This window comes from Ptychodera flava, chromosome 1, assembly GCF_041260155.1.
Source record: "Ptychodera flava strain L36383 chromosome 1, AS_Pfla_20210202, whole genome shotgun sequence".
NCBI classification, from domain to species: domain Eukaryota; kingdom Metazoa; phylum Hemichordata; class Enteropneusta; family Ptychoderidae; genus Ptychodera; species Ptychodera flava.
The window spans coordinates 43,068,428-43,094,497 of NC_091928.1; the positions used below are offsets into that span (position 1 = coordinate 43,068,428).

The 26,070-nt window shown below is 36.8% G+C and overlaps 1 protein-coding gene across 8 annotated transcripts in view; it reads left to right on the top strand.

Moving 5' to 3' along the window:
• Positions 1-3,651: 3,651 nt before the first annotated feature.
• The window catches only part of LOC139138159 (nucleosome assembly protein 1-like 1), a 32,802-nt gene continuing 10,383 nt past the window's right edge, over positions 3,652-26,070 (top strand). For 3 of the 8 annotated variants that reach the window (XM_070706403.1, XM_070706435.1, XM_070706412.1), the window contains exons 1-5: positions 3,652-3,774; positions 19,876-19,922; positions 20,949-21,118; positions 24,339-24,438; positions 25,720-25,861. In XM_070706403.1, coding sequence (XP_070562504.1) covers positions 19,903-19,922; positions 20,949-21,118; positions 24,339-24,438; positions 25,720-25,861 — 432 coding nt within the window. In that variant the 5' untranslated portion in view covers positions 3,652-3,774; positions 19,876-19,902. The remainder of the gene's footprint in view (positions 3,775-19,875; positions 19,923-20,948; positions 21,119-24,338; positions 24,439-25,719; positions 25,862-26,070) is intronic. The other 5 variants (XM_070706419.1, XM_070706442.1, XM_070706427.1 and 2 more) reach the window with 3 other exon arrangements.

Here is a 26,070-nt window from a genome sequence, read left to right on the forward strand (position 1 = left end):
TGTTGTATTGTATGTTTTAAGAAATGCCCTGAAAGAACCCTGATATTCAATATTGATTTCTTTGAAATGAACCAAAACTTTTAATGGTCGTTTTTTTCATATATTTGATAATAATTTTCTGGTTCTCCAGATGAATCCAAAGATATAAGCATATTTTGGTCCAGAGTTTATCAATTGCTCACTTTGTTTGACGTTCAAGGAAAGTGACATTGTATAAAGTGTTATGTAACTGCCACAAGAGATAAGCTGAATGCAATTATTTCTTTGTGAAAGGAGCTAGATAAGCCCTAGGATAGCAAGGATATTCAGCTTTTGAAACCCAACTCACAGAGGTCAAAGTGTGTTTGGAAGCCTGCCCTCACCTTTAGCCCCCGTGGTATCAACTGAATAGGCTGTACAACAATTGCAATGTCAAATGGCACAAACCATTTTCAGGGGGTGTTTATTGTTGTGATGAATAACATGGGGTATATCATTTCATTTGCACTTCTTTCTTTTGGAGAGCATGTGTGAAAGAGATTTTGAAAACTGAAGAGTGTGCTGTTCTGCAAATTATATCATATAGTGCAACATGTACGTTCTGATGGACATCAGTTTCAAAGTCAGACCATTGTTTCTAAAACCTAATGGCCAATAAACTATTAGATGGCCATACAGTGAATTCAAACGTCCTTTGATATACAGTAGTTACAACCACCGGACACAAAGGTCTGTAAAGTCTCTATAATAACTTGAGCAACTTATTTTTTTCCATGCACAGTGTTCTGATTGAAACAGTGAATTTGGGTTTTCTTAGGGAGTTGTCTCAAATCTGTGGGATGCAAATGGACCCCCTATGATTATGTTAATTTGTGACTATGCAGTTTTTCCCAATGTTCTTCAGTCTTGGATTGGACAATGGAGAGATTTTTGAGTCATGGAGATATTATTTGCTCTTTTTGATACTTTGTACATACGTTTTTTACTTTCAATGTTAATATTGGTGCGCCTTTGGTAATATTTATGATTGTGAGACAATAAAATTTGGCAATTGTCAATAAGAAACAACAATACTCATTTTGTATATACACATGTACATCTTATGCATGCATGTATATGTATGTGCGTGTATGTATGTATGTACCAGTATGTATGTATGTATGTATGCATGTATAAAATAGCATGTAGGTATTTATGTATGTATGACATTGTATATACCGTATGTATACATGTATGTTTTTATTACTATTTTGAATCCAATTTCACCATCACATCATGCACCATAGACCTCCGTTTTTAAGGTCTATGCATGCACATATAAATTATTACTTTAATTCAATTATTTTCTTCTCAGTCTTTAGTTCACTTTTTTGTGATTTTAACACCAAAGTGCTTTCACAAGAGGCACTTGAATGTGCCAATGCTATGGTCACAATCTGTTTGGCTGTGTGTATATGTCTGCCTGTTTGTAACGTTATGAAAATTTACACGGAACGTTTGTGCCAAGGGAATTCACAATGTGAGTAGAGATCTGTGAAAAAAAATTGTATACACACAACATAGTATTTGTATGTTACGTTTTTTTCAAATTATATTTTCTTTTGATAACTATAAGAATATTGAGCATGTTCATATCCCAGCAATGCATTCTGGGTAATGAGCCCTGTGTAGTGTGTGAAGTTTTGTACAACTACCATCTATGGTACAACACAATTAATGTATAACAATGTGTAATTAAAAAATGTGAGTCATTGACAATGACATAGTCCCCGCTTGTAATTGGGAATTTGTCAGTGCATTCATTGAAGTACTAAATTGAAGTCAATATGATGCACATGAATAGAGAAATGAGGGTACCAAAAACCTGTCTTTAACTGATGCCTATATTGAATTGGATTGTAAACAAATCAATATTAGTACGAATGGCATAGGATATGTCCTTCAACCAAGTTGAACAGAATTACCATAGGTATGTTATATGAACTGGTTCTTGATATGTCAAAATTCAACAAATCTACAAGAAACTGGCCTTATAGCTAGGCATGTCTGAGTAACAGCTCTTGACATAAAAAAAATCAGAAGGCCAGATGAATAAAGAGTGCCTTTGTAAGGACAGAACAGACTTGCTATCATTAGCTACTGATACTGCTAAATGTCTTTCTTGACTGTTAAATCTTTGTATGATCAACATCTGCAGCAAGTGTAATCAAAACACTGTGAGATCAACATATGTGTCTTATTTCATTAAAGTTTATGCAATATTTCTGGACATGTCACCCTGATTATGAAAATTCATTAAAAATTAAATAAGAAAATCTGCAGTTAATTGGAATGATATTGCTAAATGTCTTTGCATGTTATTAGAACACTGTAAATTAATATCTGCACAAACTGATGCAGTATTTCTAGACATATCACACTAATTATGAAAGTTTATTATATATTCTAAACAAATTAGCAATTCATTGAAATGATACTGCTAAATGTCTTTGTACACTATTACAGCATGGTTTACTCTACATCTGTATACCCAGTTAACTTGAGTTTCATCAAATTTGATGCAGTATTTCTGGACATATCAACCCCATCACAAAAATTAAATATGCAAATTAGTAATTAATTGATTGATAATATACTGGTAAATGTCTTTGTGCACTTTTACAGCTCTGGTCCATCAACATCTATACCGTTTCATCAAATTTGAATTAGCCTCCCTTGACATAAATCATCCAAATTATGAATATTCATTGAAAATGCAAATTAGAAATTAAATGGCAATTTAATACAGCCATATGTCTTTGTGTGCTAGTAGAACTATGTGTGACCATAATCTGTATAAAGTTTCATCAAAATTGGCACAGTCTCTTTGAAAAGAGAACTTTTTGACAAAAATCACTAACTGTATGCAAAATAGCCCTAATTATACATGCCATGGCCATATGTATGTCATAGTATATTATATCTATGCACCAATTTTGAAAGGATCAGCTGAGGCATGTCTGAGATATCATCGTGGATGGACGGACCCATAAGTCTCCCTGAACTAAAAAGCAATTTTCATGGCTGATAATTATTTAAGGCATCATTTATTTTTTCTTATTAATTTTTAGAAATGAAACATTTTACCCTACATTTTTCTGTTGGAAATGAAAAACACCAGTTTTCACTAAAGCTGAGCCATAAATTGTTTTTAATTTTCAACACAGTCTCATCTAGGAAAGTTGGCTTAAAAATCATGGCATTACAATCAGATGTAGAATCATGAGAATTTAAGTTCTTGGTTCTGAAACTGATTTTCAATAGGCTGAAAAAACATTGAAACTGCAGACTTTCTTTGAGTGTTTAGAGACCAGGAAACCGCAAAAAAAGATACCCTATTTTATCAACATCACATATAGCAGTTATTTCTTTACTAACCCTTTATATACTATCAGATGGAAAAATAAGTGGCTTTCTTCAAATTGATAGAAAAGTTTGTCCCATCAACTATGAAAAACTACCACAAAATTCTTCATTCAACCAATGCCAATAATGCTATAATTTAGGAAATGTTTTTTTTCGAATTATCACCAAAACGAGATCTGTAAAATTTTAAGAAACGCTGCCCCGCTGGTACAATAGAGTGAAAGGGAGGTTTTATGGGAACGGCCTTTTTCCCGCCATCAGTTGCAAGGAAGCCCTAGACCGATTGGAGGTCGTTAACCTTTTACCCGGGGATTTGACCAATCATTGGCCTTGTTTGTCGTCCCGCCATATTGCTTGACGGTATCCTCGTGTGACTCTTCTATCGCGAAGGTAAGGCGAAATATTATAAATATCGTCAATATATTGGATGATATTTACATTATTTTAGACGATCGAATATCAAGGCTAAGAGAAGATTGCCATTTGGTCCCCAAACAGCTGTTTTTTATACATGTTTACGTTTGACATTCGCCTATTTTCGCCATCTAAAATATATAATGGCAGCCATGCTAATAATGCATGTGTGTGTGTCATGTTGGTCGTGTTTGAAAAAAATCTACTCCTTGAGAGTCAGAAAAAAATGTCGAAATGACGTCCAACCTGTTGCTAAGCATCGTTTCAACGGAGCTAGCCTCTTTTGTTTCGGTGATAAGGATGTGATATAGCTACTGTGCTCGGTGCTCTGACCACGTTGAGTTCCCAAAATGTCCTGTGGCCGAGGTTAAGCGCGGCACATTTTCAAAAAGTCAGGCATACGCATATCTTGGCCTTGACGTGATCTGACGAGACATTTCTGAACGTCAATTCCGCTTTTGTCGCATTTCTTGGACAAATTCAAACCCAATAATTTGCATCGGAGTGTTGTTAGTACTAAATTGTGGTTGGCACAAGAAAAACATCTGGTTCCACACACTTGGAGACCCGGCGTGGGAAATGCTCCGAAGCATGTGAAGTGTCTGCGCCGCCAAGGCTTTAGTTTAGTATGCGTCAAATGGTTCAACTTGTGAGCCATTCGTTCATTCATTTCGTTGACCGCGCTGGCTGTGGGTTTATGGACACGAGCTTCTGGCAACCGACCGAGTTGGTACGGTGGTCCACGCGTGATTTCGATGTGCTGAGTAATCGTCGTTGAAAACTTTTGATGGAATGTCGACCCAGTGCCGTGAGCGTTACAATAACATGTGTAAAGCTGGCAAATGTGACAAAATCATGTGACGACGATGCTTCTCGGGCGCTCAGAATTCTGTCATTCAGCTAACAATGTGCCACAGCGAGTTGAGTTTTCTATTATAGTGATAAGTTTGTGTAGCAGGGTGTCTGACTGCCAGAGCATCGGAATTTGGGGAACACTGTCAAACTGCAGCTATTGCGTTGGGCAAGTTCTGTGAATAAAGTCGGTGAGCCACACATTGTCTGCTAGTTGCAAAAGAAGCTTTCCTTTGAAACCATGCCTACTTTCCTATGGCAACTAAGATGACTGCCAGAGGTCAGACTAACAGGTCAACTTATATGTTATACTAGGAACCTGTCTACTGTTAGTGTTAGGGGGTCAAGTGAAGTACTCCATCTTGGTGGCATTGCATATGGAGCAGAACTTATTGTCACTGTGAAACAGTGACGCATATTTTTAAACAGTAATCTATACTTCACAAGTCTTCAGGTTAATAACGTGATCTATATAAGTCTAACACCGGACCATTTTTTGTCACTTTTCCCTTTCATTTGCATCATCAAATGTTCCAATAGATTGATTCTAAGTTTGAACAATGTCACCCTCTATCAATAGCAGCATTGCTGAGTAAATTTCAAACTCACCCCAAATGTTGTGTTCAAGGATGGTATCGTACTGTAATAATGACAACTCAAAACTGAATAATTATGTTGGTATGGTGTAATTCTTGCAAGCAACACTACATATCGGCCAGTGTGCCCTCTAAGCCTATTTGGCGCGCCATGACTCATGAATGTTCTCTATGACACAATGAAAATTTTCAGTTGAATAGGAGATTATACATTGTGACTCAAGAAAATTTCTCAAATTTTTCAATTGACTCAAAAGTTTCCTGAAATCTCCTTTGTTAGAGGGACACTAACACTGGCTACCTATGCTTTCCAAATGGTGGTTACCCTATCTGTAAATTCAATACATATATGTGAATCATTTGTTTTACCACTTTTTATATACATGTGTATCTATTATAGCTGGTACCACATGAAATTTACAGTGTTTATACAAGACTTGTTTTGAGATCTTAAGAAATCTGGTCCCTTCTTACTGATAAATATGTCTGAGATCAGATCATACGTGGTTACCAGGTAGCAGATTTTGAGTGACAAAAGTTTGATTATTCATCCAGAACTCATGATGTAACATGCTTATATTATTAGGGTCACGTAATTGTCTTGACCTATTATAAATTTGCAGAAGCCTTATAATGGGTGCATTCCCCATTGATCATAAAATTGTAGCATAAGTAGATCTGTCCTCGAAAAGGTCAATGCCAATAAAATCTAAACAACATTGACACTCGCATGGGTTCATGTACTTTTCACCCAATTGGATTATGGGAAATATTGTGGAGTTGAAAGTTCACCAGGTGAAAAGGTGTGTTTTCTTCCAAAGTGAAATTGTCACTTTTATTGCCTATGCTGAACTGGGCTTAGGGTCAACGTATGATTTGCCAGTAATTTCTCTATGGTTCATTGGATTCATTATGTTTTATCATCATTTATTATGAATAGAATGAGTTTTGCTATCCAGGTGTGTCTGAAATTTTCCAATTTCTGCACCAGAAACTGTCTTACTGCAAATATGCTTGTCCTGACCTTCATCCAGGTCACTGACAGCTATAAAGATTGTTGTGTGCTCAATAGATGAAGAGCTCTGATTTCAGAATCATGGTTGAATATCAGTGCCAGCTTTCATGGCTGATAGATTATGCTTATCAACAACACAACAACTAGAGATGTTCACAGTTACCAGCAGAGTCTGAGTCGTCAATTCATCTTGTTTGAATTTAATACGAATCCCATTTTTGCAAAGAAGTGGATCTATGTGAATCAGTTTCTCAAGAATAGCTTCACAGGATGACAGTGTTTACAAAGCAAGCACTTCTCAGAGTAATCATTGATGAGATAACATTTCCTGTTTGGTCAAGAAGGATACTCTATAATCTCCCAAATAATTGCTACCTAAATATCGGTATGTCAGATAGGTAACCCTTTCAACATCATGGTTTGGCCCAAACCCTTTGTTGGGAATGGTAATTGTGGACCCGTTCACAGTGAGTTTAGGGGTGAACAGGTTAATCCTCCTTCCAAGCTGTATTTATTTCTATGGTTTGACTATGGAGCCTGGTAGAAAGAGGATTAATCTGTCTCCGGTTTTTGCTCAGCAAGAAATATTTTCAATATTTGGCATGTTTTGTTATTTTAAAATATGTTTTTTGAGTTTTTCCATGACTCGAGCTAATTTCTCTGTTCCTTTAGTCAGAATGTATGTATTACGTCTATGGAATTGTTGTGATGAAAACAATTATCTGTTATCAGGTCAAAGACCCTTGGCTTGTTGGTATCATGGCATGGTTAGAGTGAAGCATCTGGTGACCTCTGTACATCCGTGTGATGTATGGTTCATGTACAATAATGAGAATAAATATGGCATGTTTTCAGAGAAATCATGTGCAGATAAAAAGTGAAGGTTGTTCAAAACAAGAATATAAGGAATCAGAATAATTTTCCTAGCAGTGTTAAAGTAAGATTTATTCAAAAGATGTGCGTTTAGTTCAGTTTCTTCAATGTCAATTTTCTGCTCAAAATGCTTCAATAAATTTCAAGTATTAAACGAATACTGAGATGAATTTTGATACTTCAAAAACACCCATCTATTTTCAGACTATTAGATATTACCTCTATTTAAATGGGCATTGAACGGATGACTTGTGAAAGCAAATGGTACTTGTGGGTGAATTTAGCGGCAATGTTATTGAAAATTTTTCAGAATTTCATCAAAATTCAGTCAGGTAAATTGCAGGGATGTAGACAATTTTAGTTACAGGTGGCAAAAATAAAAGTACAGGCGGTTACAATTAGTGTATGTTGTGCACATAAAGTTTGTGCAAAATGTCGTCGTTTTTTACTAAATCTAAATTTTCACAGCCAGCAAATTTTAGCTGACAGCTGGTTGTTTTTGCTGACCACCGGCTATTTTCTACTTCACTAAAATTGTAAAGTGTAGCCGTTTTGGAGAAAGGGAGGTAGCTTTTGTGAGAGGCTGTGTGCCCTGACACCTTACTGTACATCTGCTTGGTGTTTGAGTGTAATGGTGTGTGTTTATCAACAGTAGAAGCTTACCAAAGATGGCAAGTAGACTTTGCGGTCTTATCACATACACCAGTAATTATAATAACAGCAGATGAGACAGATCAAATCAATTCTTGGTTTGATCAGAAAACAAAGCATAAGGTATGACTCAGATATGTGGATGTGTTTTGTGTATATACACCCATGGACACGTACTTTGCACTTTCTCATTACCTGTTCAGGCTGCATAAATCCAGAAATATTTACCCCCGTTATAAGCTATGTTTGTGAGGGCTATCAATTTTAAAGCCCTATAAACTAGACCTCAGCCAGGCACCTCACTAAGTTGCTCCCTGACAGCTTGTGGAAGAGTCTGTATCAATTCAGTGGATATTTGTGCACGTGCACAGAGACTTACTTGATACAACTTAGTACCAGAATAATTCACAAGTGAATCTACGTAATCTTCGCTTGTTTTCATACCTTTTAATTGCTGATTATCTAAAATGGGTCTGATTCTTGCTCCATGACTTAGCAAATAGACCACATAATGTAGCATCATTTGCTGAAGGTGTGGCTTTTACTGAAATATTTTATACGTTTGTTAATTTTCTTGCTCCCTGATATCACCTGTGTGTTTTTTAGCATGTTTCCCATTTACATGCCAGTGTTATACTTGATAGTCAATGTGCTTGTTGTTTTCCACAAATGCATTGTATATGGGATATACCTAGATTTTATAGACTCCAAAGCGATTTACAATAATGCAGCCAGTAGATCACTCAAATTCATTACTCCCTAATATCAAACAATCCTATAATTAAAAAAATAACACCATTTGATTAAGATTAAAGGCACAATCCTTTAATAAAAGTAATAACACCATCTGATAAAGATGGAAGCTGCTGAAGTAGATAAGGTATTACTTCATCAACACAGAAAACATGCTGCTGAAAATGACACATCTTCAACAGTGGTGTGTCCACTCAGAAAACAGGCTAACAAATCAAAACACATTGTTCTTGGAAGCCTTGGACAGAAGGCCATACATTGTGCTATACCAATGATCCGATGAGGTGTTCTAGTTTTTTTATTGCTGTTTACTTGAAATCCCTGGTGTGTAACAGGCAGCTCACAATTTTTATATATGATTGTCTTAACCTGTCCAGGACACAAAACATGCTGAAACAAGCATGCTGTTTGCGAGGACATTACGGTGTGAGTTGTCTCAGGTAAACGTTACGAACAATAATACAGTGTTCCTTTGTCTGTTGTCAACAGATATCGCAGACATGAACACTTTTGTTTCAAATAAGAATGGATTTAGTAAAAATTTTATCATTTTGTGACTATTGCTGGAGTTACAGAACGGACGTGCCCTGAAGAAGTTGTTCAGTAGTGCCGATAAATATTTGCAAAGGAACATCCAAGAGCACATTGTTGTCTATTCTTTGCTTGTCAAGCACTGCCATCGAAATTCATTCTTATAGTGGCTCAGTGGTTTTTGCAAACATCTACTGCATCAGTAATGGAATGTTTCTCCTATAACCGTGAACTAATATCTTGCACGCCTGAAAAGATATCAGTCAGGGAAACAGTTATGTATGAGACATTTCATCATACGTAGCTGTACAGTACCAAGTACTGTAAATGTCACACGTTAACATTCATCACAGGGATTTAGAGTGTTATATTTCCAATACTGCCACACATTGTTGGAGTTCTGAGCCACAAGGATATTAAAAAACGATTGATGGCTTTTATTAATCCACCCAGTGATGTACAGACAGTCAAAGAAAAGCAGCCTGGCACAGTTGGAATCTTGTTTAAAGGCGAAATTGGCTTTTTGTAAGGTGAGAAAGTACTGTACAATCAGATACAAAGAATGTCGGGATGACCTTGTACTGGCTCCCTCGCAGGTGACTTGGTCTCTCTCGGACCCTGATCATTGAAGTCTCTTCACATGCTAATAGCAAAGGTAACGATATATGACACAATAAAATATGCCAATGTGATTTTAATATGTTGATGCTTATCCAATAGTGGAAACACGTGGAGTGATCAGTGTGTTCAATGAATATTTTTAACAGACTTGAGTGCTTGATCTGGTACATTTAAATTGGTGAAAACCTGCCAAAATATGAGGAAAAAAATCACAGATATAGAAAACTTTGGTTTGACAAAGGATAGCAACAGCAATGCTGGGATGATGGTGTATTTAGGAAATATTACATGTACATGTGAATGCCTGACTGTACCTACTATTTAATGTCAGGATGGCATTGCAATTACTACAGTAATCCCAAATTTGCACGAGAGATGTACTCATACAAAAAACCATGCAACCAGGTTGTTGCATCAAAACTGCTGGCGTTTTGTGTCGTACCGCTGAAAATTGTCCAACACCGTTAATAGCTGACATTAACCCTTTTCCTGCCAAGTCCATATTCACCACCAGGTCAAGATGGTTGAAATTAATGAAACACAACATATTCCATATGATGTATTTTATACTGTACATTTGAAGGCTGTTGAAAACATAATACCGTAAAGTTGATTTTTTTTGGACAAAAGATGCTATAACATACCAAGCCAAGTGGGTGAAAATACGTCATGTTTTGGCTCAATACCGCTTTTTACTGACTTGGCTGATGGGGAAGTGATACAGTTATTACTGTCTGGCAGGAAAAGGGTTAAGAGATTATATAGCGCTGCACAGCATTCCATAATTCAAAGGGGTAAGGTTGCATTGAAGTGAGTGTGACCTTTGACCTCTCAGCTATGTGAAAACTCAGAAAATTTTATTAATACAGCTTGATCCAAACTCATTATAAAAGACACTGATTTGTTTTTCAATGGACATTTTTCAGACGTTTTGGAACATAGATGAAAAGTTTTGTATACCAGGGACCATTTTTGCTATCCTGTAATCCGATTTGGAATCTGGTAACATGATGGAGGAACCACAGCAAAATATCCTGGTGTACTGCCCTCAACATAAATACAGTTTAGGAGAATGCATCTCTGGGAAAGATATTCAGACTCTCAAATTTTTACAATATTCTTTTGGCCTGCCACTTGTGCGGGCTCATTTTGGAGCTAAAGGAGAAGATAATGTTTTGCACAAGCTTAGTTTTGTGAATATTGGGAATGTTATATTCCCCTTTAGAGACAACTCAGAGAATTGTGGCCATTTTAAATTTGAAATATTGGTATAGCATTAAAATAATGGGTAATTTGTTTCTCTTGTACCAACATTTGCACAGAGACCCCAATATTTAGAAAGAGAAAAGTTTTAAAAGTTTGCTTGAGGAAAGTGAACAAAAGTTCAAGTCCTTCATTTTCGAGGTGCAAACATGTAAACTTCTCTCATTAGATAAAAATCATACCACAGAAGTTAGGTCAGTGGCATATCAATTTGATTTATAGGCAAAGCACAATGATTATGTTCACAGCAACGTGAGATAGTTAATCGCAATGTAAATAACAAGGCAGGTTTTCTTTTTAATTCATTTATGAAAAAACAGAACTGTTCATCAACAATGCATATATATTACTTTATCGATCAAAATGCTTGAAAATATAAAACCAGTCATTTAATCAGACAATGAATACATAATCAGTATGAGAATTTTTTTCCTGAGAGAGCTTTTAAACATTTTTGTGTATTTTTTGCTCCTAGGGGATTTGACAGCTAAATGGTACAATATAATAAAATTTTTCTAAATCCTAGTAAGGTGGTTTGCTGTCAGGTTTTTGCAAAGTGCTGGAATTTTGCCAATTGCTCCTGTACTGTACCCTTGGACAAAGACTGAAAAATCTCAAATAATTCTTTCTTTGTCTGTGCAAGGAAGCTGATGCCTCCTACTTACATAAACTAAGTGTGCTTCAAAAATGAGTTTGTGGAAATGTGTTAATTTTGAAAATGTTGATTTGTTTTAAAGTAGCATGTACATTGTAGGAAGTTACAAAACTCTGCACGTGGTTATACGATAACAACTGACCCTGCAGTGTGTAATATTTGTGTTTGCTGAGGTCAGAGGTCAGCAGATGACCCTGGATTCGGAAGGGTCAAGGAAAGATGGCTGACAGACTTTATTTGAAGTGCAAGCAAAGGTAAAGAAAAAGCCCACAGCACACCAACATTTTCTGAAACGAAATTGTGATAAGGTTATTTGCACACCTCTGTACAGTGTTAATCATAGCGTAAATTTTACTGGTTTTACTCTTTCTTTTCTTATGTGACTTTTGAATGTAAAGAGAATTGCTCTAAGTCGGCAATTCTGCAGAGAAGTTTTCAGAAAGATGTACCATGTGATACTAGGCTGTGGTTTAAAGGAGTAGAAAGTGCACCAATTTTTGCCTCGAGATGGAAAGACTTAAAACTTTTCCACAAACTTTCTCAAGAAACTTGAAATCCTTACCTTTCAAAGTCAAGAATAAATGTCAGCAATCACCATCCCTGTGCTTTTTTGGAAAACTAAATTTTTAATTTTCAAATTAATAACAATGGTGAAACTACATTTTCTCTACCAGCATCAAGATGAGCCCCCAGAAGCAGTAGATCAGAAAAGTTGAGAGTGCAAATATCTTTGTCTGATGTGCATTCTGAGCATGGAATGAATAACTTTCACACCAGAAATGAAAGTATGCTTGCTCAATTATTCATTCATGCATGACTGTTTCCATAACAACTGGATGTTTTCATTTGTTTTTGTTGTTCAATAATGATCAGATGCATGGTTGACTTGTCATGTATAAAATATGATCAAAAATGTCATGGCCACCGGCACTTTTTATGGAAGTTAGGCAGGTTACGTAGGAACATGATGTAGAATAGCAATATGTATTCCAAAAACAAATATTCATATTTTGTGAAATACTTTATTCTGACTCCATTATCATAACAATTTTGTAGTCATATTCTGTCATCATTTTCATTTGAATAAAGTTTACAAATTCGCTCACAAAAGCATTCCATTAGGTGGCGCTGTTCTATATAGTGTTGTGCAATACAGTGTACACAATACTTTTCACAAGGACGACCCTTTAACCCTCCCACCATTATGGTTTGGTCCAAACCAATTGTTATCAACAGTAATTTTGGGTCTGGTTACCAGGAGTAAGGGGTGAACAAGGTTTAGGGACAGAGTCAATGTATTCACTCATTCAGTGTATTCGTATTGACTTTGTATTATTTGAGCAGTTGGATTTGCCACTTCGATACTTTGAGAAGTTTTCAACAATATCATTGATATATCAATAAGGGACTGCAAAAAATTACAACGTGTTTGACAAACAGGACACATCACATTCAACCTAAACCCCCACCCGTCTCCTTAGAAGTTTGAAGACGTAAAAATCCGATTACCCAATTAAAATTTGAAATTTCACCAAACATAATAAATAGTAGAACTAGGTGGTCAGGAGTTTAAACTAGAGGTTTTGAACACAAACATTTCAAGAACGTAATGTGAATGGCGATTGAACATCATGCGTATACATAATTGCAATGGCCTAAACCATGGCACAGTTAGAATTTGTTCATGATAATAAAATTAGAACGAAAGTGCCCTAATGTAATAAGATATGTAGAGAGTAATTCCTTTTCTCCTTCTTCATGAAAAATACCAAAAATAAATGCAAATTGTTTTTCAATGAATTCAGAATTAAAATGGACAGTGCCTAGACAATCCATAAGAAAGTCAGTCCACATACCGGTAAATGATTTCTTGTGGTCAAGACAAATTTCGTTGTTTTCATGACAGTAATGATGCCCAATGGGAGTGACATACCACCTTACGTAATGAAATTTTGGAGTATTTTAAGATACATAGAAATAGCAGAAAATCTCTTAAAATGGTTGAAAATCCAATCTGCTCAGAGTTGTGACAGCTGCTTTCTGTGTAAACTGGCAAAAGAATAAGCAGAAATACAGGAGCAAATATGCCTAGTACCGTACATCAAGGCAAACCAAAAACTGGCCCTATATTTTCATTTCATTCAGCAATCTCAAATCAAAACATACACTTTTCAGTAGATTCCATCATTACTATTTTGATAAAACACCCCTTCCCTGATTAAAGTGGAACAGTCCCACTGGGTAATACAGGTAAACAACTGGATGACTGTATAAATAGTCAAGGATCCAGGGTTGCTCATGCATTCCATCACAAAATTAATTATTTGAAATACGTTTGGCTAGAAATATGTTAGCATTATTTATTTATGAAATATGTATAATGCATGAAGTGGTTCAACCATCTTATATGTAATATTTGTTTACAGTATTGTAATGTATGTACCCGTCCTTGTGTGGCTGCTTCTTGCCCGACGTCTGTTTTTGTGAACATATTTTTTGATTTTGAATGAGATACTTGACATGTTTACTGACAGATAGAAATTCCTGTATTGTGTTTACTTAAAGCATGCACAGAATACTCCTGTCTAGACAAATACTGTGCATAATGTCAAAGATGAAAATCAGAGAAATTGAGCCAAGAACCATCACCATAGATGTATCTTGCATCAGAAGCATTGATATTCCATCGATCATTAGGCTGTTTGCTGGATTTCTGTCCTCAACCTATAGTACACTCAGTGTGACATTTTTCGGACCAGGGTAGTAAATTTCGCCCAAAGTCGTTTCGTAAATGACCAGCAATACGAAATCTTATTACCATACCTTTCGAAACTTTATTGTGGTTATCCTCAAACTCAGTTGACACGACGGGAGTGATATTTCGGGTCAAAGTTGCCAAAGTTTTGACCCCATGTCGATGTCGTAGTAATCGGACTACAATCCCAGAAATCGGACGTCGTGTTTGGAATGTGATTAGGAGCTACGTATTGACAATTTGAAACTTCAAACTACCGATTTTTAATTTCGATGTGTTTAGAAAACTGTATATAAGAATATTTCATTATAATTAGTTATGTTAAATCCATGGACGACTCGACTATATTTCGACGTGTATAGCGCTTAGATATCGGACACGGGCTGTCTCCGTGTGTGTTGCTTTCGGCACCTTGTATCGTACGGTGTGGCTAACTTCGCTAAGTTTGTTCAGTGAGTATTACTTATAATTGTTTCCATTGCATATTTTGTTTGTATTAAAATCGCACAGGCATTATTTAATAAAAATAGCGAGTATATTCCATCGGTGGAATTATTTACCTGTCAAGTTTTTACGCGATAAGTCACTTACTACGTTTACACATGCTAAATATTGTCTGTCCGAAAACTTGTACACTTCTTACGTTCACTAAATGTACTTTTTTTCTAGAAACAACTGCGCAGTTTTCGTTAACACTACATGCAATCGTAGCGAACAATGGAAAGAATATTTTCAAAATCATTATTCTCCCCCACATTCAAAATTCAATGCTAAATCAGGACTTTAGTCAAAATTTCAGTTACTTGACCTGACGGCAGTATGTTGACAGTATCACTGACGCGGTATCAGACGACAATTTGTGACCGCCGCTCGTAGCGAACTCAATAGCTTCTACCAAAAAAACTATCGAAAATGGGATAACAGTATCACCTGACATAATATGAGGTCACACGACCTGTGAAACGCTATCGATACGGAGCGAAGTGAGTGTAACTAACAGCATGTCACTGAATGTCCGAAAACTGAGGTCGTCCGAAAACTGTCACACTGAGTGTACAGTGCAGGTTTCTGATATCGCTCATCAGGAGCCCTCAATGGAGGTTGATTTCTTGATGAAAATGGCCCAATTTACTTATTGTAATGCTGTACAATGCAGGGCTCGACATAAGCGCTAGCCCACTAGCCCGAGGCTAGTAAATTTTCAAGAGGACTAGTAAAAATGTCTTCGGAGGTAGTCCTGCGGACTAGTGCAATTTCAAGTTCCGTAGCTGTCCAGGAAAGTTTATCGCTACAAAACTAATGGGACGCCGGGCCACTCATTCGATAAGAATGAACCACGCCTCGATCATTTTATATAAAAATAAACTAACTTTTACCCAAACGAATTGGACAGTGAAACAGTGAAGCAAACTTTATTGATCACCAACTTAAAATGAAACAGTTTTACCTGCTACGGAGAATCAAATTGTACTGTACATGCCAGTAACATGGCCCCGGGAAACATGGCTCAATGCAACGCTGAGCATCAAACGGAATTGTCTGCACGTCGTGTATTTTGGTTTGCTTGAAGCTCATCACTTCGCCTAAAACATGAGCAACCCCACAATTTCGTTCAAACACTGTATCCTTGCCTTTCAAAGAAGATTTTTCTCAAGATTTCTTCAGGGGCATTCCCAAACAACACCTCCGATAGTTCGTAGCCAGCTTGACCCTGCTTTAGAATGCCTCCACATGCTGACCTCCATATATAGTCAAGACCCCCTAGCTTGATTGAAGCTGATCTTAAAAAGAGCCATCTAGCTTGCCAAAACAGTGCTATGGCAAGTTGCTACTGCTTGTACAGGTGAGGGAATTCCTCACAGATAATAACTTGGTGCTAGCAACTTATTGTTTTGCCATTTTAGTGGAAAAGTGTAAATTATTGGGGCAATAACAGTGAAGTGAACCTAAAACAGTAGTGAAAAACAACGTATGAAATGGGTGTATCAGACTGTCGTATCCAATCACTTCTGGGAGTCATTGGTTATTTTTGTGCTAATCACATTGTGTTACCAGTAACTGGCAAAAACTCATAAAAGACACAAGCACATGAAATGGTAAAATGCAACATTTTTACTATTAAAAACAAAATTTTCACAAACCATTATTACAAATGAGAGGTCCTCCCCACAAGCTGGTCAATTTTAAAATGTGATATATGTCAAAAATATGAAGGCACTCCACTGGAACATTTGTGAATGGCTGTATGAATTTCAGTTCTGGAGAAACAAATCTGTCCCCACCACGAACAAACATGTTCTTTGCAAATTAATGGCGCACTACCTGAGCTATGAAGGATTTTCCAACAAATTCATCCCTACCTCTGATTTTATTCTTGATGGCAATAGGCTATTTTCATGACCTCTCCTCCTACACAGGACATTTCATTCAGGTTATTTTTGTGGTTTATATATGATTCAAAGTTAAACATTTGCAGTAAGCAAATGTGCTAGTCTTGCATGAAAGTTAGTTATTGGGTTTAAAATATGAGAATAGTCATATACACCTCTTTACAACATGAGATCAACATTTGGCTTTGCTTTAGCAGGACTAGTAGATTTCATTTAGGACTACTAAAAATGAACTGCTACTAGTCCTTCGGGCTAGTGGATGATTTGACCTTACGTCGAGCCCTGCAATGTGACATACATTTTATGGTGGCTTTCTGATGCTCTGATCCGTGACCTCTGACCTGTGATGTCATCTTTGTTTTTATCAGCCATCTTCCATGCGGGCTAACCTTCTGTCAAAAATAATTTACGGATTAAAATTAGAAGTGTTATGAACGTCCATTATCATTAACCTTGCAGCCACTCATTAAAAGGAAAACTACACGGGCTGTGTCACAATGTTGTATTGTTGAAGGATATCATTGAGATGAATTGTATTATCGGTTACTCTGTGTGGGGTGTAATATTCAATTCTGCCAGCAACCTTCGGTTTATTTATGTGCATGTACGGTACAGTAGGTGTCATTGAAGAATTTGTTTACTTTAGCTGATTATTTTGAAGTACACTTCATCAGAAATGAAAGGAAAGCTGTGTTGCTAAACTCACAGATTGCCAAAATGTCATGTTATGTCAATAAGATAATTAAACAAACGACAGCGCAATTTACACTTGAACTAAGGTTTGCTGACTTTATTGCGGGAGGTTGAGTGGCGTTGCCATTGCCCCTGTCATCCCAACCACCCCTGTGGTGCAAAAGTGGACCAGTCCATGACTTATAGCAGTGCAAATACAGAAGGTAGCACAGCATTATTTTTGCACCATGATGTAATTTCTACATGTACAGTGAAAACTTACATGTAAATATATCTATTGCAGATTACATTGACAAATTTATTTGATATTGTTCCCCAACAACCGTGTTTAGTGGCAACTGTTCTTTTTGAATTAAGTTGCATTTTATTCAGGGATATTTTTGTAAACAAGACATTGATTCCTGTGTGAAAGGAATATTCAAGTGCAATACACTAGAATTGTCTAGGCTTCAGACTACAGTGTAGTTACGAAAGCATTTTCCAGCCAAACTGCAATACAGCATAACATATACGTTTATATACGTTCATTTAATAGTTATGAGAATTACAGTTATGCAGGTTTTGTACAAATTCACAGATTAGTCTCGCAAAGAAATGAGAAATTGCACATTCTTAGGAAAACCTGGGAAGGTCATGGAAATGGTTTTCATTACGTGCATATTATTGTCATATATCTTACATGGAGGCTGCATACAATGAGTTTGCAGAAAGGCATAAATATCTCCAAATTAAATTTTGCAAGGTCTGATATCTTCAAACTGAAGGTGTGAAAGTATCTCTGATGTAGTGTCACCTTGAAAATTCTATTCTTCCACACATATGCCCTACAGAAAGGGTCCTATGTTCCACAGACTGTCAATCTCAATTTGAATCTGTGTATCCTGTGTTTGCAAAAGCATTGTAGTGCCAAGTCCTAGTTTACAAGGTAAAAATAGGTCTTCGCGTGTTTTGCAAAATGCGAGAGAAAACCACATATGAGAGACTTGAAATTGTGTGCTTGGGGGATGAGATGTAAAACATGAAAAATAAGTTACTGTACCAAAACCTGTAAAGTGTACAGTCATTAAAAAGTGATGATATAGCTCTTAGAAGACCAGCTCAATGACATACGGTAATTATGAGAAAAAAATCAAAACACATATGTCCAGTTCTATCGGAAAAAAACTGATAAAATTTTGTTGCAGAAAAAGCATGTTATATCACACTGTAAATAAATAATGGATTTATAAATTGTCCCTCTGACAAACTTGTTCCATTCTGATGCAGTTAATACCAGCAGAGGACTTGTCTCCACCCATGAAAAAATGGAACAACCCAAATTAAGTGATTCGTCTGCGCATCATACAACAAAGTTGAAATTCAATATGTTGTGATGCTACACCCCTGAAATCGTCTTCATCATATTTTATAGCTTTTACTTCATAATGCACATATTTTATGTGAAATGTAACACCATGCACGGAACGAGCATTGCCCTCCCTGGTAGATAGGAATGCCATTATTATGAATCAAAGTGATACAGAAATTGACTTGTAATACCCGGTAGTCATCATGCGATGATGGTATAATGTAGTGCAGATGTCATGAAATACTCTGTTGGCATGAAGCGTCCTTTTTGTGAATTGAAAAAAAATGTGACTTGAAAATAAAGGTTATTATTAAATAATGTGAGGAAACAAATAACAAACGTGTCATTGCAGTGGGTACATGTATATCAATTTTATGCTAGTAGTAATACAAGTATATTATGTATCCAGTGTTCCTATAACCGAAGATTTCCTGAGCTGAATCGATGATGGTATAATGTAGTGCAGATGTCATGAAATACTCTGTTGGCATGAAGCGTCCTTTTTGTGAATTGAAAAAAAATGTGACTTGAAAATAAAGGTTATTATTAAATAATGTGAGGAAACAAATAACAAACGTGTCATTGCAGTGGGTACATGTATATCAATTTTATGCTAGTAGTAATACGAGTATATTATGTATCCAGTGTTCCTATAACCGAAGATTTCCTGAGCTGAATCGATTCCGGAATTTCTTGAAACTTCCTCAAGTCAAGTCTATGCCAGTACAGTACAGTCAGTGGTGTGTCAGTGATATGCTTAGGTTGTACTGTATGTAATACACTGTATACAAGTGTGCACTTACAGTGTTTCCATGTTCATGGAAAGGGGTCAAATGCACCCCATTCATCAAAACTAGGGGACAGATGTGAAATTTTAGGGGGCAGTTGACATGTTGACCGTAGTTGATGGACATATTTTTGGTGAATCATCCTTCGGTCGGGATTGAAGTTACTATCACCAACTTCAAGGTTATGAGTACACCTGTTCTACTACAATTTTACACACACAGGACAGCATACTATCACCGCAATGCGGGATACGACCCACAGCTTATGTTATTTCTCTTATTATATTTTACAGAGATAAATAATTACATTATCATCAAATATGGCTGATAATCCTGACAAGTAAGTAAAAAACCTTGTTTTTAATAATCATCTGAGATTATTGATGAGGTTCTACAACGCACATGTCTCTTGTGACAAAATACTATATTCTATATGCAGTGCCATGATAAGGCTGTTATTATAATAAAAGGCAAAAAGTCATGTGGAAATGAGAAACAAAATGATTTACGCAAGAATACATGGATATAAATGAAATTGTTGAAAAGTGCAAAAAATGACCATTAAATAAAATCGATGGATTATGTTTGTCTGCAAAAAAGGGAGCCTTTTGACCGAAAGATTCAGTCGTGCACGGCTATCAGTCTTGGCCAACTCAAACCTAGTTAGGCAAGAATTAGTGGAGACCCATAGTCTAGGGAACATTCTGTGGATCAGAAAAATCCAGGGCTGTATTTGTAACTTGCTCAGCGTGAGCTAATCATGTATCGCCCAAGGGGTTTGTGTGTGTTCAGTGTGCTGGTATGAATGACTTGTAAACAATTATGAAGGTTTCTGAACCCAGGAGACGGCAGCTGTTGAAGTAATTAGCTAATCCTGATACAGGAACACTTGTTACAACGACGTTTTTGAAAGGAGCTGTGCAAATGAAAGCTTGCAATAACAGCCGGAGTCATTGTGTACAGGTTGAGTAGTGTGTGGTGGTCTTTGAGTGGCTGCATCTGTACTTGAGCTATGCACTTGTCTGGTTACAATTTACTGTACTGTCGTTGAGTATTGTGGAATCTTTTTGAACATCTTCCTGTGCCTAAGAGTTAAAAATTTAGGATTTTAAGGTAAAAGCAACTGAACTACAGTGTTATTTTTTGTTTTCGGAAAGAACAATGTGTTTTTTGATGACTGATGGAGGCAGTAGAATGCTGAACAGAAAGTTAATTTATGTACGAGGCTTTCTTTCCACAGATTTGAAAGATCCAAAAATACCAAGTATGCAGGAGTTTAGTGTAGGATGAAAATTTTCCAGTTTAAACTGTGTCAGATTTTTCTGTAGAAATTTAAATTTAAATTTTTTTTGCCGTCCTTTGACAGCAAACCGGTGGAAACTGCCGTTGATATTGAGATAGGTGATAAAAATGAGGAATCTGTGGAGGAAGTGGAGGTAGAGGAAGGCGGCGGTACCAACCAGACTGGTTCCGGTGACTTTGCTCGACAGCAAGTTGGTGAGTCAGCATTTGCTTCTGTCCAGAATTTAAACAGCGGTAAGAGCTCCAATAATAGTGTGCGGTGTGCATGGTATGGCTTTTTTTGGGTGTCAGTGAAAGACAAGTGATCGTCACCAACACGGTCAACACAAGAGTGCTATCAATACAGTATGCAATACTTCAGGTTGCCATCTGGTATCTGCAAATTTCAGAGCTTGTTAGTCCCCGCGGACGAAGTCCGGCAGGGACTTATAGATTGGGTCCCGTCTGTGCGTCCGTCCGTCCGTCATCAACAGTTTCTCAGACACTGCTAAACCAATTTTGTTCAAACTTGGCACAAAGGCATAGCACTATGACCTACAGATGCACATCGATTTATTTTGTGATACGATCCAATATGGGCGCGAGGCGGCCATTTTGTTGCGATTTTTCATGTCTTTGGACCATAACTCAGACATCCTTGAACAGATTCTGTTCAAACTTGGCACAAAGGCATAACACTATGGCCTACATATGCATGTCAAATATATCCTGATACAATCCAATATGGCCGCGAGGCGCCATTTTGTTTGTGATTTTTCGTGTCTTTGAACCATAACTCAAACATCCTTGAACCGATTCTGTTCAAACTTGGCACAAAGGCATAACACTATGGCCTACATATGCATGTTGAATTATATTGCAATATGATCCAATATGGGCGTGAGGCGGCCATTTTGTTGTGATTTTTTCATGTCTGTGAACCAATTACTCAAACATCCTTGAACCGATTTTGTTCAACTTGGCACAAAGGCAAAGCACTATGGCATACATATGCATGTATCAATTAACCTTGCGATAGGATCCAATATGGCTGCAGAACTGCCATTTTGTTGGAATTTTGCATGTCTGAAGCGTAATTCAAAGGTCATTACACCCATTTTGTCCAAACTTGGCACAAAGATCAAGCACTATGGCATACATATACATGTCAATTTACTTCGTGACATGTTCCAATATGGCTGCCAGATTGTCATTTTTTTCCAATATCGCTGCCAGATGGTCATTTTTGGATTTTTTCATGTCTTTGAGGCTTAATCATATGCAAATATTCCTTAACCAATGTTGTTGAGACTTGGTACAAAGATAAAGTACTATGGCATACATATGCATGTCTACTAATTTTGTGCTATGATCCATATGGTCAATAGACAGCCATTTGATTTCAATTTTGGTGTGATTTTTTATGTCTTTGAAACATAAACATAGGTCACTGTCCCTCGATGGACTGATTTTGTTCAAACGTGATACGAAGATAAAATACTATGGCTGCATTCTTGTGCACATTAATTTGTTTCATTATATGATCCGAAACGGCTGATTACAACAACATACCCGATCCCATACCATTTTGAAAATTCCACCAAACCATGTGTATAGTATGTGCCGTCATTACACTAGAGGCAGTGAGGGCATCGTTATGTGTGATGTAATCAAAAGTTCCTTCACTGGTCATTACCGGCAGAGATGAGTCATTTATTGAACGTTCCTCAGATTACTTTATTATGCAAGTCACAGGCCTGATACACCCGTTGCATCAATGTCATTCCACAGCTACCTAGACCAAAGCTACCTAGACACCAAAGATTACAACAAAATGGACAAGCGGGGACTGTGTCATCAACGATGAGCTTGTTGCTTATATGCTGGGACATTTTGGCATAAATTTTTGACAAAAGCAACATAAATTTTTGATATACCATTGAAAATATTATCCAAAACCTCTCATAATTGACCGAAAGTTGTGATATATTAAGTGAACACTGAATTGCTTTTTCAGTCATCTTAGCAAGTGCTCATGTAATTTTTCTCATCGCGTGGAAGTTTCAATGTTACGTAAATGTACCACAGTTGTGCCTGATAAGTGTTATTTGAACTTGAACCCTATCTTCCTGTGTAGAGGTCCATCTTTGCCTAGTAAACAGTTTAGGCCAAACCATTGTGGTCAGAGGGTGTAGTTTCTCTAGTGCCACAATTTTACAATATGACTGCTACTTTTTTTGCATTATTTAGAAAAAATAATGGTAAAAAGTTTCCTTCAGGAAGTTTGAGCTAAAGTTTAAATCTTCTGTTTCAATTTGTACATTACATTTTCAGAAATCATCATTTGCAACTCCCAAGCTGTGTTTTGTAAACTTGTTGACAGTCTTCGGGAAATGGTGTTTCACTTGTCTTTTGTCTGACCTTTTAACTCTTGGTAGTATCCAGGGCAACAATCCAGGGTTCCTTATTGTAACAAATAACCTATTTGATGTCATCATTGTCTTTGCAATTCATATTTGTAAGATTTCTTCATAATTGCATACAGCTGTGTGCTGGTTAAGGGGCGCTGTTTGTATAAACAGGCTTTAATGCAGGTTCTCCTGATTTGCTTTCATGGAGTGGCTTTTGTATATTTATGATAAAAACACCCAACATTAAAGGGACAAAGCCGGCCATTTTTCATGAATTTGTTTTATACGAGATACTACTTATATTGTTTGACATGTTGAAAGATACTGACTGAATGGGTGACCATGCATATATTCAAACCGGGTTTTAGACAAATGAAACCAGCGCAAAAATGAATTTATGGTCATCATTTTGCATCAAATAAACTTCATGAAAAATGGCCGACTTTGTCCATTTGACCCTTATCCTGCCAAGTTTATATGCTACCATAAGGTCAAGGTGGTTAAAACCATACAGTGAGGCATGAACATGTCCCACATGGTGCATTTTATCAAAGAGGCTTTAAAATTGCCATATACAGTACCATGCCAAGTAGGTGAAAGTATATAGGTTTTGGGTAAATACCACTCACTGACTGATCAGGTGAAGTAACAAGCCTGGCAGGACAAGGGTTCAACAATGCATTACCCTTATGAAACCACAGAAAGGAATATTGTATAGTTGTTATGCTTGTAATACAGTGTATGCAATTGTTGTGTTTATGTCTCTGTGCCACTTCTCAGATGACCACAACTTGGAATAATGATGTCACTTCTGTGGTCTCTCCTGTCCAACATATCTGTTGCTGTAGTGCTGTATGCTGCTTCAGTGCTGCCTATCCATACATATTTGTATTTCATTTGTAAATCTTGTCCATAGTTTGCTATTGCAGGATTGTCCTAGCAATGCACGCCATGCTACGAAACCAAAAAGCTGTATGGTGGTGGAATAAAACATTGAATAATTTCTGTCAAAGTTGTGATTTGTATTCCTCTGTGTGCTATCAATATTTGTTTGTTTGTTGCAGGTGATATTACGCCTCAAGTGATGTCAAACCCCCAAGTGTTGGCTGCGCTACAGGACAGGTTGGATGGGTTAGTTGGCAAGGGCAGTGGTTATATTGACAGGTAAGCTCTCTAAAGCGTTGGCAATCTGTCCTTGGATATCCGGAACTCATATTATCCTGAAAAATGCTACTACATCAAACATATACAACATAAGCCCTTTCAGCACTAGCCTTCTGTAAGACCCTATTGTTTTCAAAAGGATGGATGGACCCTGATATAGGCAAATGGGGGTGGAAGGTTTAGAAATATCGGGAGCCCTGCATTGAGCAAAGAAACAGGTTAATATTGAATTTTACAGTTCATAATATGCAAGTTTTATCATTTTACAAGCTTCTTCCCATAATGTGTGTTTACTAAAATTGTATCCATGACAACCAGAAGCTCATCTTTGTTTAACGATTAGTCTGAGTGTGGTACCATGGTCTTTTATGACCGTGGCTTGCAATTTTTGTTCTCCCATTTTGGTGAAGGATGTGGTTTCTATGTTGATTTTGCACACTATCAGCATATTTCTCACTCCACAGTCGTAGTATGAAGTGGTGGTACACACAGCAGTATTACAGGAGGTAAATGTAATGAAAACGGAGTAAAAAATAAACTGTAAACAATAGACTTGACGTGTTTGTCAGTTTTGTTGGATGGTTTCAAGGTATATTTCATCTGAAATGGTGATGTGGTGTGAAGGGGGCATGTAACATTTCTGTCATCTTTTTGCAAGTAAGATGTAATTTTTGCCATGAACATAAATTGAAAACAGTCGCCACATTTAAAGTGAAATGAAAACATTGTAACTTTTAATTTTAAAAACATTTAGTATTAAGACTCATCATTTCTCAATAATATCAATAGACCATGTGGGCATCTTCAAAAAAGTATCAGCATTTGGTATTTTTTGCTGTTGTTAGTTTGCAATCTTCAATTATTGAAATTTTTTCTGCAAATCACTAATGTTGGTTCATACATAACATCAGGCCGTGTTGGTTAAAACCAGTGGGGCGCTACATGTCCCCATATATCACATTATGACAAAGACTTTGAAGATGTCTGAAAACAGGTGCTGAAAATAAAATTTTTATAACTTTCCATAACCTTGCTAAGAAGTTGGAAAATACTTATAGTCTGAATACCGATTTTACTGACTAGGCAGTGGAGAAAGTGGGAAGTGGTTAGTGCTATGTGAAATTAAGGTTCTACAGCTTTAAAATTGCTGTAATATTACACTGGTGATACAGTTCTTTTGACAACTCAGAGGCTGCAGTAATTGTTTGGAAGTTTTTTGAATGCAAGATGATTCACAGGACATGCTGTATTTAAAAAAACCATACCCTGCATATATTTCAGTTTACCCAAGGTGGTGAAAAGACGCATCAAAGCTCTGAAGAATCTGCAAGTCAAGTACACCAAGACAGAAGCCAAATTCTATGAAGAAGTTCATGAACTGGAATGCAAGTATGCGTCCCTCTATCAGACTCTTTATGAAAAGGTAAGGTCAAAGGTCAGCCGCATATTTTAGTTAAATGGTATAAATTATTTCTCATAGTTCCTTGTGTCCATCTTAAGGTTGAACGCACCTCGGGGACAGACATTCGGACTCTCAAACTTTTACAATTCTGTTCTAATATACCACATGTGGGGGTTCATTTCACAGCTCTTGGTAAAAGAAAACTTTTCACCGGCTTAGCTTTTGGAAAT